General features: G+C 45.6%; 1 gene segment (V, D, J or C); it reads left to right on the top strand.

Annotated features, from left to right (window-relative positions):
• Positions 1-10,555: 10,555 nt before the first annotated feature.
• On the top strand, positions 10,556-11,274 carry LOC119047283 (immunoglobulin lambda variable 2-18-like). The segment is given in 2 exon segments: positions 10,556-10,662; positions 10,778-11,274. Coding segments are annotated over 2 exon segments (528 nt in total).
• The last annotated feature ends 4,295 nt before the right edge of the window (positions 11,275-15,569 follow it).

Raw genomic sequence — 15,569 nt, 5'->3', positions numbered from 1 at the left:
CATGTTAGCAGAACCAGGAACCAAATCAAGGAGGAACCTAGTGAAGATCAGAGGTTTGCTTCTTGCTGTAGCATGTGGAGAACTGGAATGGACCCAGTGGGCCTCTCCATGGTTTCCCAGGAGACAAAAATGAAGTCTACTTGATCCACAGGTCCAGCGGATGGATCTCTGAGCAGGACATTGATTACTGCCACTTTTCTATTATGTTACACTAGAGACGTTATTCTCTAAACCACGTCATATAGCACATAGATGGTTGGAGGACCCCCACTGAAATGACTGCATCAATAGAAGAGTGTCACTTCCTGCCACATCCAAGTCCCTCTTCTCCAATGTCTGAGGCTGCCATGAGTCTGTGTCCGCCCTTGGCCAGAATGTCACTTCTCTTTGCTCTTCATGATGCCCATGACGTGGAATGAACAATGGCACTAAACTAGTGTTCTCTGAGCATTTTAATCATAGAATTTCCAGTTATTTCCTGAGAACATTTCCATTCCAGTCTGGCCATGATCTATTATTCCTGACTTATCTGTTGTCTAAATCCAACCCTTTCCACAAAAAGTACACAAAACCAAGCATCTCTCTGTGGGTCAGAGAGATTGTGCCTCATGAATTCACAGAGCTCTTGGGTGAGGTCATCTCAGTGTGCTAGGTAGGGGGCACAATGAAGGACAATGTGTGCCCCATGTGATAGACAGACACACTCTGAGGACAAGTCCCAAAGTTGGGCTCTTTGCTAGTCCTGACTTGTCACTTTCCAGAATCTCAAACACAAGAACTGATGCTCTGTTTTCCATTTGGTCGTAACAGATCCTAATGAGCTCTCTCTCTTTCATGGAGATGTTGTATTTCATCACTGTGGGAAGTCAGTCTGTCTCCCCTTAGTCCGGTTTCTTTCCTTCATTTTTTCCTCCTGGATTGAATTTCTTATCATGTCTAATGTTTCATGAGGAAAGGCCAAGGACTACCCCAGAAGCACTAAGTCTGTGATAAGATGAACGAGAGACAAGTTCAATGGTCCTCAGGGGAGGATCTAGACAACCTAGGTGAGCAGGGGATCTTCTGTTCTAAAGGAAGAGAGATACAGAGACAAATGAGCTTGGATGGATGTAAAGGTCATCTAGAGACCTTGCACTGAGCTGGATGGGAATAAGAAGAGGAGGAGAGGGAAAAGAGCTGATTTTCCAGCTCCCACTCAACTGTCTTCTGAGGTGCAGAGATTGAATCAACTGTAGCCATGAAAGGGTAGTGTTCTTTGTACTGGGGGAAGGCACTCACTGTGCTTTGCTGGGACTGTATAAAGTTTTAAAAGATCTTTACCCTGAAATTCTCCCAAGTGGGTCGTTGAGGGTGAGGGATGTGCTGTATGTGTTGTGTCTCAATATCTCTACTTTTACAAGTGACAATAAATGTCCCTGAGCCTCAGACACTGTAGATACAGGAACAAAGAATACATGAGGGCTGATTTCAACTGAGCAGCTTCAGGAAAATGTTGAGGAAGAATGAGACATGCCAGCTTTGTTTATGGTCCTTGGCTAGTGGAGTGACTGGATTTTTTTTCTAGCCAATATTAGACTTTGTTCTCACCCTCCTCCCAGATGTCTTGGAGTGAAGGTCTCTGTCTTCTGCACCCAAAAACCACCCTGTCTCCTACAGTAGGAGGGACAGGACATCCAGGGCCTAGACACTCGAATGGTGGTCTGAGTGTGTTCTGAGTGAGCATAAACCATGTCAAACCATTTAAATTCTCTCAGATTACCTGTGCTATATGGTGAGCAGAAACATCTATATCAAGGGTCAGGTCAGAGTGGGGTGAGGACAGGCTGGTGCAAGAAGCAGAATTGTATGGAGCCACTCCTTCCACTGACGCAGAAAGAGAGGATAAGAGAGGTTTGAGGGAGGCAGGCTCAGTGTTGGGGTCTCAGAAGACAACACTCTTGGGGGATCTCCACTATTTCCTGGGCTCTGGTCCTCCTAGCCCTCCACACTCAAGGCTCAGGTGAGGCCTCCTGATAGGGGACCATGGGGACATCTGCACTGCTTTTTTCTCCTCCTCAGGCTCATGTAGAACTAGCACTGAACTGAGCAGTGAGTGTGTTTTTGCTCTTTTCTGTTTCCTGGGCCCAGGCTCCTCTGACTCAGCCTCCCTCAGTGTCTAGGTCTCCTGGACAGTTGGTCACTATCTTCTGTCCTGTAAGCAGCAATGGCGTTGGTGGTTATAATTATGCCCCCTGGTACCATCAACAACTGGGCATGGCACTCAAACTCCTGATTTATGATGTCACAAGTTGGCCCTCAGGGTTCCCTGATCGCTTCTCTGGCCCCAAGTCCAGCAACACAGCCTCACTGACCATGTTTGGGCTATAGTCTGAGGACGAGGCTGATTATTACTGTAGTTCATATACAAGCAGTAGCACTCTCCATAGTGGTGCAAGTTCATGAGGAAGTGAGACCAAAACCTGCCCTCTGCTTTCAGGATCCCTCCTCGTTCTGAAGATGCTCCCTCGCCCTGAGCTGACTGGGCTCATGCAGCATGTCCTGGGCTTCCCTGCCTACCCATCTCCTCTGCTGCCATGAAGTTCAGACAAATACACTCTGTCACCAATTTTCAGGGTGTCATGTCATCTTCTTGTCCTGTGTGTCTCCAGAGGCACATCTCTCTCTTCATTGTCAGAAACAGAGTGAAGCACACGCCAGCCTGGCGTACCTTCTGCTGTTTTCAGGGAAATCTGACTTTAAATTTCTCCACTAACACAGCTACTCAATGTCCTAGATTTAGTTCTCCAGGGACTTAGCAGTGATTGAAGTAAACCTATTATACCAATCAGGTGGTAGCGATAGAACAGGCTATACTAACAAAGTCATGGAAGATTCTTATGTTAAAAGTTTCCTTATAAGTATCATACATACCAGCAGGTGCAGCTTCTGCTTAAGCAAGGAATGACCCTGAAAACAAGAAATTGAATGAGTATCAGCACCAAACATGAGAACCCCCAGTGGCCTTGCCCTGCATGTCCCATTCCGACATACCAGCAGTGAAGCTGGAGATGGGGCTTTGACAGCACATGATGAAGTCCGCAGGAGGTGACACTGAACCCACACAAGAGAAACTGCATGCCCGTCACCAGGAATTCCTCAGTTCCCCTCTTCCCACGGTTCCCCCATGAAAGTCAGGATGTCTGAAAGGCTAAGATGAGCTTGGAAACAAGAGTCCCTCAACTTCCAGGTTGTTGGCACCTGAATAAAACCACTGTCTTATACATCAGCTGCCTTCTCAAGTATTGGCTTTTGAAGCAGAGGGTAGACATGTATTTGATAAAAAATGACTGTCATATTCAACTCTGCATTTTCCTTGTTCTAGTCAGATTGTTCCCCGTGTGGGTCATTGTTCTGCACATTTATTCTCAAAGCAACAGCACCTGAGAGAACATCTGGACATTGTTGAGAGAAGGAGGATAAACAGAATACATTTTTCTTCTCATTGTCCTTCATCTTTGACTGACTTTGGGGCTGAGCTTGGAGAATTGGACTGGCAGACTCCATTGTCTCTAAGAGTCTCCATGCCCCTCACTGCTGCCCTGCCCCCGCCCAGACCCCTGAACTGCTGTTGTAGACACTGCTCAGTAAGTGGACTGTCTCTTCATTAGAATGAAATCTTCTTAAAATGAGCTCTTCATTCTGCAGGGAAAGAAATAGCAGGTTGTCCTCGGTTCTACCAGGACCTTCGTGTGTGTCCTGAGTCCTTGGGGAACCTGCCCCAAGGTTTCTACCTGCCCCAGGTTTCTACCTGACTCCCCCTTCTGATGCACCCCTCAGTACACTGACCCCTAAATATCTATATAGAATTCTGTTGAATTCCTTTGGAACCAGCCTTAAATTCCAGAATGCCTAATAGGATGACCATGTCTTCCCAGTTCCAGAACTTTCCCGGACTCTACAGTGTCAGTCTAGGCACTGGCCTCATTCTTGGGCAAAGCAGAATAGATGTTGACCTTCCCTAATAACTTTCTCATAATGTTTTTTATCTTCAGCTATGTTCCAATCCTGTCCCAGTTACCTTCTTTTACTCCCTGTCCCCACAGGAAATGACCAGCACCTCAATCATCTAAGCAGCTGGGTCACCAAACAGTGGGCAAGGGCCTCTATTCATGGTGTCTGAGCATCTCAACTCATGGCCCCTGGTCTGATTCAAGCTGGTCAGAGGTGGCACCATCCCACAGGGCGTGTGTCTCTGCAGAGGAAGCCTGTAGGCAGTGGCGGGGCCACTGGGGTATCACCTGTGCCTGTGAGCCATCAAAGCTCCACTGGTGCGGTTAGGTTGCCTAGGCATCTTCACAAAGTGAAGACAACATGCAGAACGGGAGGAAATGTTCACAAACCATATATCCCATAAGGGGTTAATATCCAAAACATGTCAGAAAAAAATACATTTCTAATGTGATATGGCCAGAGGTAAGCTTGGAATTGGAGCCAGGCTCAGGAATGGGAGGCTCCCACCTTCCCATGCAAACTGTAAATTGTGGGGACACTGTCTTCCCTGATGTTTGCTTTTCAAAGATCTGTGACTCATCTCCTAAAGAAAGACACCCCTGGGTTGTTAACTCACATAGGGGCTCCTTTAGTTATTTTGTAGATTTACATACAATTTTAAGAAGGGAAAGAATTTACAATGCAAGATTTCCTAAACTAAATGCCAAAAAACAGGAGAGGATGGCCTTTCTTCCTTTTTGACTGGGGAATACACTCCCTCATAAGATTTTTACTTACTGTTACACAATCAAATCACATTTAGAAAAGAATTCATTTTGGGGCAGTCATGTAGTAGGCAGCCAGGCATCACTGTAGTCTCATCTTTGAGTCTCTGAAGGATGCCACACTGAGGGGCATCTTTCCTGCTTCTCACCTGCTGTGTGGACGGGCCCTGGATGGGCTGAGAGGACAGTGAGGGAGGAGGGACCCTGCTTCATCAGAACTGCATGAGGTGGGGCTTTGCCCTTGAAACTGGCTCTTTCTCTTTCTTTTCCAGTTACTTTGTTCAAGGATTCCAGGTAAATTTGTTGCCATGTACTCCAAAAAGCCCACAGGGATGGTTCTTTCACCTTTTCTTGTGTTTGCTCATGGGCGCTTTCTCAACTTCTGCATTTATTCGGCCTGTGTTCTGGGTAGGAGAAAGGAAATAGCGTTCAGGTGAATTTCCTTTCATTTTTCTAAATTTCTCTTATTGTGAGCATATCATACCTGAAGAAGGGTGCGTGACAATTTAGAAAGAACAACAAATGGAGGCTACATCTACCTCCTCTACCTCCACTCACTCAGAACACATGCGTCTGTCTGACCCACAGTGACTAGTGTCCTGGGTTTCGTGTTAATCTCTTCTTTGCTCTTCTCCATATTCTTTCCACTTAATTATCATCCTCAAACAATTTGTGAGTTGGAAGCAGTGAGTAGAAAGCAACACATTAGTTGATGGAGAAAGAGGACAATGTGTCTATCAGATGGGGCCCTGGGAGACATTAACCTTGACAGAGGCTCAGGGTCAATGTTGGGGGGGGTGGCTTCCAGTTTACTGGATTCCTTTCTGAAGATGACAGTCAAGGCCGAGGGGGAAGAGAAGAATTGGGCACATGGCCTTCCTGAGTAACGGGCAGGCACTGGGTCTCCAGCAGGAATATTGTCAGACATTTTCTGCCACCTGACTCAGCACATTTTCCCAGCCCAGTCTGGGATGGCTTCTCTGGGTGGGGAGAGAGAGGATTAGCATTTGCCCATCAGGACATTAGTGCACAACTCGTGTTGAGATGAACCTAGTTCACATTAGAAAGTGCAAATAAGACTCCAGGCCAAACGCACAAACATTTTAGGACGGTCCCATTGCTGTCAACACTGTAGGGATGTCAGCTTCCTCAGGGGTGAGCTTTGGAGTGTGTTGAGGAAAAGTCTGGAACAAGATGATGTCCAGAGGGAGGCTGTCAAAGGGTGCAACATCTCTAAAGCACAAGGCATCTCGTTACGATACTCACAGCATCTACAATACTTGGACCCCCCTCAGCCTGACTTATGCCCTTTGTCCTTTGTCCAGACAGAACTGGTCAGGGGAGGGGCCAGTGGAATGTGTTCTGTTAGCCTTGGTGCCAGCGGGGAGCAGGTCTGGAGAGTTTTCTGCTTATGTGACAACATCCACTCACTCTAATGTTTGTTTTCCTCACTGCCATCACTTCCACATTCACAAGCCAAGGAGGATTCTCAGGGAGTAAAACTCCATGGTTGACATTTTACTAATGAATGAATGAATAGTTACAGAAGCCAAAGAAGGGTCTTGAAAAAGATTCCCAAGGCAAAAAATTGGGTGAATTTACCTTGTGGTAGTTTTTTTTCTTTTTTTTCTGTTTCCTTTTCTCTCTCTCTTTCTATCTTTCTTTCTTTTTCATGTTTCTCATGGTTGGGGATTGTTGAGTTTCTGAATTATAGTTTTCTTTCTATTCCTCTATGTCTCTCTTCAATTTTGTATGTATTAGGCACTTGAAGTACCACTTCAAGTTTAAGTTCACAGATACCATTTGAATTTATTTCCTTATTTTTTCTACATTTTACATTGTACAATTTCTTTTGCAATGACTTTGAGGTCACTAGTCTTTTGTTTTGCAGTCTGTAGTCAATTCCATAGAGTGTAGTTCCTTTGTTTTTTTTTAAATTTTTTTTGCTATTTGTGTTTCATATATCTTGTACTTCTCCACTGAGATGTTCTATATCTCTGCTCATTTCCAAGGGTTTTCCCTTAATTCTTTCATCAGCTTTTAAACAGCTGTTTTAAAGTGTTTGGGGGGAAAATTTTCAGGATACCTGTCGTATTGGGGTTAGCATGTGGTAAATGTCCTTTTTAGTCAGTCAAGATTGTCATCATGGTTTGTGTGTAATTTTGAATTTCATCCCACATATATCCACTGTTACATTATATTATGAATCAATGCATTTTGTTTGAAATGTTGATTTTTTTGTAGCCGGCTTTTTGTGTTTTGGGTTCAGGTTGCCTGTTCCCAATAGCATGTTCCCATTTTTCTAAAAACTTCCTCTCTCATTCTAACTGTGGTTGTACTCTCCTTCATCACTTGAATGCCACAGCCTACTGACAATTCAACCAATATTTCAGGCCCGTGTTCCCTCAGCCTTGAAATTGGGCATTGACCAGCCTATGTCAGGTAACACATGTGCATCAAATTTCTGACTTGTTCCTTCTCTATAGTCCTGTTACCAATGTCTTTGCTTTCTCATGTGTTTGAATTCTTCCAACACAGTGTTGATGGTGTTTCATGGAGGAAGGCATGGACATGTGTGTTCACTCACTTTTAATCCAGCATCTTAAACTGCTCCTGCCCAGGTGTGTAGTCTCCATTCTCTGTGTTCCCACAGGCTCCTTGGATGCATCTGAGAAGCAGCTCTTGCTCCTGTGGAAGTAGGTCACCTGAGATGCCAAAATGGTGATACCACGGCACAGCACCCATGTCGGGCAGAGGCAGAAGTGGCCTTAAGACTTCAGGTTGTGTTACAAGTGATAGGGGAGGAGAGAGAAAGAAGGATAGGGAGGGGGAGAAGTGGTTTCACAGACTTTTCAGGGAATAAACTTCTGTGGTTGACATTTCACTAACAACTGAATAGTCACTGAAGCATAAGGGGGGCTCTAGAAGGGTTTCTACAAAAACAAGGAGTGGACTGAGTGGTCCATGTTTTGTTCTTTTTCATGTTTTGTGTGCTTGGGGTTGGTTGAGCTTTTTGAATCTATGGGTTCATAGGTTTTTTAAACTTTGAATTGTCTTTTGCCATGAAATGCTCTTCTGCTATTTCTTCAACTTTGGAGACTCCATTTGCATGTTTACTAATTCTCTTGTTATCTTATATCTCACTGATACTTTTTTAATTTAAAAATGTGTGTTCTATTTTGAATAATTCCTCTTAAAAAGCTATTCTGTCATAGTTATAGAAGATTACCTGTGATGGAGAAATGTGATTCCTGCCATCTAGTGTAGTTTTCACTTTCAATGGGTTCATTTGTTGTCTTTATTATTTTCTGTTTCATTACTAAGACTACCCATTTTCATTCATCGCAAGAGGTTTTTCTCTACTTAGGCCATTATTATAATAAGAGCTTAGTTTTTCAGTCTTCTGTCAGGTAAGTCCAACATGTGAATCATTTCTGAATTATCATCGGTTGATTTTCTCTTCTACAGCTGTGGATATCATGTTCTTCATATGTCTAGTAATTTAGGATTCTCTTCTGGATCTATCTTATAATATGGAGTGAAACTCTGGATCTTCTTAAATGTTTTGTTGACTTTTTCATTTTAGAAGATAACCTGCCATTTGGGTTTGGCTGACAAATTCCTCCCAGTCATCTGTGAATGTGTGTTCAAATGTCCATTAAATTTTGAATCTCACCAGCACCACATGGATCCACAAATAGTTTGCCCCACCAAGGGGCCCATGTGGGAAATGGGCAGCAGGCTGCCTCCTAATTCTGCTCTGAAATCCTTCCTCGCTCTTTGGGGTCCAGTCCATACAAGCACACTTCAGAGGTGGACCCAGAAGTTCAGGAGCCATTGAGAAGGTTGTTTTCTCAAGCTTTTTATTACCACTTTCTCTGCAATCCCCCAATCCTGCTCTTAGTTCATCCTGCCCTTAACCAAGACCTCATCCTTGTTGTACTCTTGAACATGTCTGTCACTTGTCATGTACAGTGACACCAAAGTAGTTTCCTCAGAATAGTCGAAATCTATAAAACTCTTATCCCACTTCCTGAGTGGACATTTCTGTTCCCATTCTGGGTAGAATATGTCAGGCCTGATTGGGGTCTATACCCCAAACCCATCTTTTCCCAGGAAAGCCCATCATCTCTGTGTGGTTGGAAGAGATGCTACCTCAGGAAGGGGCAGAGCTCTGGGGTAAAGTTGTTTCCATGTGCGGAGATGGAAGTTTCTGACCCCATTGTGATAGGTGGGTACTCCCTGAGGGGAGGTCCCTGAAATGGGGCCCTTGGAGCAACCCTGACCCCATTGTCCTTTTCACAACTCCTCAAACACTGGAGTTCCACTCTTGCTGTTTATTGCATTATTTTCAGTCCTAGTGAACTTACTCTTCTTTCTGGAATATTTTTTTCTCATTTCAAGAAGGTAATTGATCAGTCTTCTCTTCATCTAGCCTTCCAGCTGGAATTGGGGCTATGTCGTGTCTAATGTTTCCTCAGCCCTGAGGAGTCTGTGACCAGGTCACTGGAACCAGCACAACGGTCCTGTGGGGCAGGTCTGGACAATCAGGGACAGCAGCTAAAACATTTTGTTCTGGAAGAAGCTGGTGACAAAGTGAGAGGACAGTAAACAGGACCAGAATTGTTAAAGAACAACCTCCATCTGACTGAATTTGAAGCTCTAATTAGCTTTATTACATGATTCATATATTGACCTGTATCCTGCCCAGGAGCTGGAAGGGCTTTCCAATAAGTATGCAAAGTGGACATTTTTTTATAGGCAGAAAGAGGATGGGATTAAGAAGTTAAAAGAATAGATTATTTCAGACAAGGGCACGTCCCCTTCAGGGAAGGCAGGGTTCTCATCAGGCAGGTGACCTGACCAGTGCTGGCCTGGAAATCCCAGACTGCTGGTTTAAAATTCCATCCCTGGTGCTGCTGAAACTACAATTAAGTTAGGCATTAAGTTTTGGTTTGGTGATGCAGTTTAGCAAAAGGAACTCCATTTTTGCCAGTTATTATTTTTTTATTAGACCGCATCAAGGGGCTGTTGATGAGTTGAGATGAAAAAGAGGGAGCCTGGGAGGTGAGCAGAGCAGGGGTTTTCAAGCAGCCTTCCTGGTAAACTGTACCACCCTGAGGTGTGTGAGTCCAACGTTAGCCACCAGGTGGCAGCAAAGCCCAGATTTGCGGAGGTCTCTGCTGTGCTTTACTCTGGCCTGTATAAGGTCCCAGAGCCTGGTTCAAAGTGAGGTCCTCCAGAGGGAGAATTTGGAAGTAGAGTGTCCCCAGTCTGTACTGCAAGACAGGACCCTAAATGTCACAAGGCCTCAGCCTCAGAGCAGTGCAGAGATTGAACAGGTAGGATGAAGAACCAAGCCTCCTACTGAGGAGGATAGGAAGGGGGGTGAGGGATGTGAACAACCACCAGCTCTGCCTTGGGTACCTGAGAAGAAAACAAATTAGATTTCTCCTAACCCCAGCCCTTCTGAACCTTGTCCTCGACCTTCAACTATGCAGAACAAATAGAAAGTACTGGGATTTCAAGTGTATTGAGCCACTCGAGCACATCGTGAAACCCACAGCTGGATGGATGGGGACCTTTTAAGTCGGACTGCATTTCCTGGGCACTGTCATGGGCTCAGCCTTAGAAAACCCATGTTGAAGGGACAGAATGCCTCAGATTGGCTCTGCTACCCAGGGCTGCAAAATATCTAGAACCAAGAATCAGGTCAGAGCGGGGTGAGGGGACAGAAAAATAGAAGCAGATTTGCATGGAGGCCCCTCCCTCCTCTGAGGCAGGATGACAGAATAAGAAAGGTCCGGAGAGCCAGGTCCAGGTTGGGGGCTCAGAAGGCAACGTTCTTGGGGGATCTCCACCATGGCCTGGACTCTGCTCCTCCTCACCCTCCTCACTCAGGGTTCAGGTGAGGTTTTCAGGGAAGGGACCTTGGGGACATCTGGACTGCCTCTTTGTCTCCCCCTCTGCTCTCTTGGGCCCAGCACTGAACTGAGCTCTGAGTGTGTTTTTGCTCTTTTCAGGTTCCTGGGCCCAGGCTCCCCTGACTCAGCCTCCCTCAGTGTCTGGGTCTCCTGGACAGTCTGTCACCATCTCCTGTGCTGGAAGCAGCAATGATGTTGGGTATACTAGTGATATCTCCTGGTACCAACAACCACCGGGCACAGCCCCCAAACTCCTGATTTATGGTATTAGCAATCGGCCCTCGGGGATCCCTAATCGCTTCTCTGGCTCCAAGTCTGGTAACACAGCCTCCCTGACCATCTCTGGGCTCCAGGCTGAGGACGAGGCTGATTATTACTGTAGTTCATATACAAGGACTAGCACTCTCCACAGTGGTGGGAGTTCATGGGGAAGTGAGACAAAAACCTTCCCTGTGTTAACAGGCTCCCTCCTGGCCCTGAAGATGCCTCCTCATCCCTGCACAGGGAGCTCATGCAGCATGGCTTGCACAATTCTACTTCTACCTATTTCTGCCTCCTCTCCCAAAGCTTTGAAAATATAGGGCTCTTGTTTTGTTTTTTTGTTTTTTTTTCAGATGATCTCTCTCACTTGAAATCCTAGCAGAAACTCTGTCTATGTTTTATTGTGTTTGCATGTGTTTTATAGATCCAGTGGTCACTCACTCCAAACCCTTCATTGTACCAGCCACTGGGAGCTCTGTGCTCTGCTTGTTGGGTAGATTACTCAGAGTCCTCTGGGCTATCCTCAGTTTAAATTCCTTGGTCTCCCACACCTGTGCAGACTGGCCTGGATTCTTTTTTCAACCAATGAAGTGTGAATGAAAGCGAAGTGTCTCCTCTCTCCATGCCTCCCTCCTTCCTCCCTTTCTGTCTTCCTTCTTTTTTCTTTTTACCTTTCATTCTTCCCTTCTGAGCCTCTAATATTTCTCATAACCAAGGGATGTTTGAAGTGGAAATTTGAATGAGAGATTCTGTCTCTCTCAAAATTGCACCTCCCCTCAAACTCCTGAGTGATTCTACTGGAAGCAGCTCTGCATGTGAAATCTCTTCCCTTTGTGGCAGGATATTTCCAAATGGCTGTTTGGTTCTTTAAGATATCTGTTGGATATGACATAATTCCTAAGGGACCCCCAAAGTATATGATTTTCATGATGATACAACTCATTTGTAGCTGTGATCCCAGTTACAATGAGTCACATAGTACAGATACACATAACATGCAGGCCAAGCATCCTTTGACCATTGAAGGAGGCTGAGCTTAGGAACTAGAAGACATGGTGCAGTGACCTCAGCATCCCAACCTGTGAGACCTTTCAACTTCAGCCCTGCAAGCTCCAGGGCTTGAAAATGAACTCACTCCTTGTCAAATCAGGGTGGATTTTCATCCTACCCACAGTCACATTTTTTTAATGTCTCTGTAGTTTTCACTTTTAAGTTTTCTAAGATTGAGCCTGCTGTCATGGGCTCAGTCTTAGAAAACCCATGTGGAAGGGACAGAATGCGTCAGACTGGCTCTGTTACTCAGGGCTGCAAAATATCTAGAATCAAGGATTAGGACCGAGTGGGGTGAGGAGACAGGAAAAAGAAGCAGATTTGCATGGAGGCCCCTCCTTCCTCTGAGGCAGGATGACAGAATAAGAAAGGTCTGGGGAGCCAGGACAAGGGTTGGGGGCTCAGAAGGCAACATTCTTGGGGATCTCCACCATGGCCTGGACTCTGCTCCTCCTCCCCCTCCCTACTCAGTGTTCAGGTGAGGCCTCCAGAGAGGGAGCCATGGGGACATCTGGGCTCCATCATTGTCCCACTGTGTTCTCCTTGGCCAGCACTGAACTAAGCTCTGAGTGTGTTTTTGCTCTTTTCGGGTTCCTGGGCGCAGGCTACACTGACTCAGCCTCCCTCAGTGTCTGGGTCTCCTGGACAATCTGTCACCATCTCCTGTGCTGGAAGCAGCAATGATGTTGGGTATTGCAGTGTGTCTCCTGGTACCAACAACAACCAGTCATCACTCCCAAACTCCTGATTTATAGTGTCAGCACTCGGCCCTCTGGGATCCCTGATTGCTTCTGTGGCTCCACGTCTGTCAACACAGCCTCCCTGACAATCTCTGGGCTCCAGGCTGAGGACGAGGCTGATTACTACTGTGCTTCATATAGGTACCCTTACACTCTCCACAGTGGTTCATGTTCATGGGGAAGTGATTCCAAAACCTGCCCTGCACTCACAGGCTTCCTCCTGGCTCTAAAGATGCTCTCTCATCCCTGTGCAAAGGGCTCATGCAGCATGGGCTGGACAATTCTACTTCCACCTATTCCTGTCTCCTCTCCAAAAGCCTTGAAAATACAGGTTTCTTTTTAGTTTTCAGGTGATGTCTCCCACTTGAAATCCAAAAAGAAACACTATCTCCGGTTTATTGTCTTTTCATGTGTTTTGAAGATCCAGAGGCCACTCATTCCAAACCCTTCATTGTAGCAGCTACTGGGAGCCCTGTGCTCTGCTTGTTAGATAGATTGCTCAGAGTTGTCTGGGAAATCTTTGGTTTAAATTCCTTGGTCTCCCACACCTGTGCAGAATGACCTGGATTCTGTTTTCAGCCAATGAAGTGGGAATGTAAATGAAGTGTTTCCTCTCTCTCCCTCCCTTCCTTCTTCCTTCCATCCCTCCTTTCTGTCTTCCTTTTTTTCTTTTTCTCTTTTGTTCTTCCTTTCTGAGATCCTAATATTTCCCACAACAAAGGGACATTTGAGGTAGGAATTTGAGTGGAGGATTCTGTCTCTCCCATATTTGCACCTCCCCTCAAACTCCTGAGTGATTCTATGGAAAGCAGCTCTGCACATGAAATGTCTTCCTTTTATGACAGAACTTTTCCAAACGGCTGCTTGGTTCTTTAAGATAACTGTTGGATGTGGACCCAATTCCTAAGGGACCCCCAAAGTATATGATTTGCACGATGACCCAGCTCATTTCTAGCTGTGACCCCAGTTACAATGAGTCACAAAGTACAGATACACATAACACTCAGGCCAAGCATCCTTTGACCATTGAATGAGGCTGAGCTTAGGAGCCAGAAGACCTGATGCAGTGACCTCAGCATCCCAGCCTGTGAGACCTCTCGACTTCAGCCCTGAGAGAGCCAGGTCTTGAAAATGAGCTCACTCCTTGTCAAATCAGGGTGGATGGTCATCCTACCTGCAGTCACATCTTTGCTATAATGTCTCTGTTTAAGCTACTAGTTCACATTTTCCACGTTACCTCTTTATTTCCCTGTAAAGTCTCAGTACCTTCATGTTGAATCATCCAGGCTGCAAGAGTGACACTCGAGGACCCTCCCAGTTGGGTCACAGCGCAGTGGGAAGGGGTCTCTGCTATTGGAGACACAGGATAATGTCTTGAGTCACAGCCTTGAGTCTGTGTAATGCTGGTCACAGGGTGAGCCTGCCTGTAGGGTGTGTGTGTGATCATGTTTGTGTCAAACAGCAGCAGAAATCAGAGTGACAACTGTTCTGATGATCCTTCTTGGCATCAGATGTATGTTCTACAGCATGACTGTAATAGCAAGACCAGTATTTTATATATTATTTCAATGTGATAGGAAGGCAGGGGCCCCTGTAACCACTTGTAGTGATTCTCCTCTAAAGTGGGACCACAATTTCCTGTTGAGAAGGTACTTGTGGGGGTGACTTTTCTTGCAAATCCCCCCTGTGCACTACGGATGAGAGTAGATATGACTGAGACATGATGTGGTCTTCTTGGGGAGGAGAAGTAGCCATTTTTCCAGAGGAAAAAGGCCATGAGCAGTGGCCAGTTTCTCTGAAGAGAAAAAGGCCTCGAGCCCCCTTCTCTAGGGCCTTTTATTGGGTTCTAATACACAGGAATACAGGGTGGCAAGGATCAAACAGTAAATAACATTTCAAATAAATCTTAGTATGAGTCAGTCTGGTCAGGAACAGAGTTTTAGGTTTCTTGCTTGAACCCTTAACATATGAATGAGGGCACTCTTAGCAAAGCAGATTTCACAGGTTTATCAGAAAGTCTTTGTGATGCCAGATTTTTCCCCAGGACATGCTATAGAGAGGCAAGGAGCTGCACCTCTCCCCATCAGGTATTCAGGCTTAAGGGGATTAGAGCCAGGAAGCTCTTCTCCCAGAAAACATGGGGACTCGAGCTATGTCAAAGCTGGGGAGGGGGGCAAGAGTCCATTGCTCTCTGTTGCAGCCCCCTGAGTCCTTCCATGAAGGCCTCCCAAGTGATCGAGTCTGGCTTAGGTTGCCCCCTGCTGTGAGGGGTCTTACCCATCATTGACTTCTGACCAAGATTTGGGTGCAGGGAGAGGAAACTGAGGCAGTGTTTGCTACCAGAGACAAGTTTTGTCTCCTGTGGCTCACATTCTAAAGGTCGTCTCTTGCCCTTAGCCACAAGGGGTCGAGATACAATTCGTAGAACCAGGCAGAGTGGTCTACAACAAGTAGTCACTATTTTATAAGAATCATTCTTAGAGCCAATAGCTAGATTTTGAGCGAACAGCATCTATCTAACATGACCCATTTGTAGCAAAAATCACTGTGTGTTTCTTATGTATTTGGACTCTCCATTTGTGGGAACAGCACCCTGCTTTTTCTCATAATACAACAAAATGCCTGTTTAAGTCTCTTTTCAGATGGCAAGAGAAGGGTCACTTTTGATGGAAAAAATTAGACATGTTCTTCATCAATACAGGCAATATATCCACCCACGTTTCTCTGTTAGATACACTCAGGGACTCAGCACCACCAGTCAGTGACCTTTCCGGGGTCCACGCAGTGTGTGGCAGGTGCCACTCATTTTATACTCTACCTCTTCTGGATATTTTTTTTCT

Source organism: Artibeus jamaicensis, unplaced genomic scaffold, assembly GCF_021234435.1.
Source record: "Artibeus jamaicensis isolate MK-2021 breed Jamaican fruit bat unplaced genomic scaffold, CSHL_Jam_final contig_1256, whole genome shotgun sequence".
NCBI classification, from domain to species: domain Eukaryota; kingdom Metazoa; phylum Chordata; class Mammalia; order Chiroptera; family Phyllostomidae; genus Artibeus; species Artibeus jamaicensis.
This window is presented reverse-complemented; position numbering and strand designations above follow the sequence as displayed.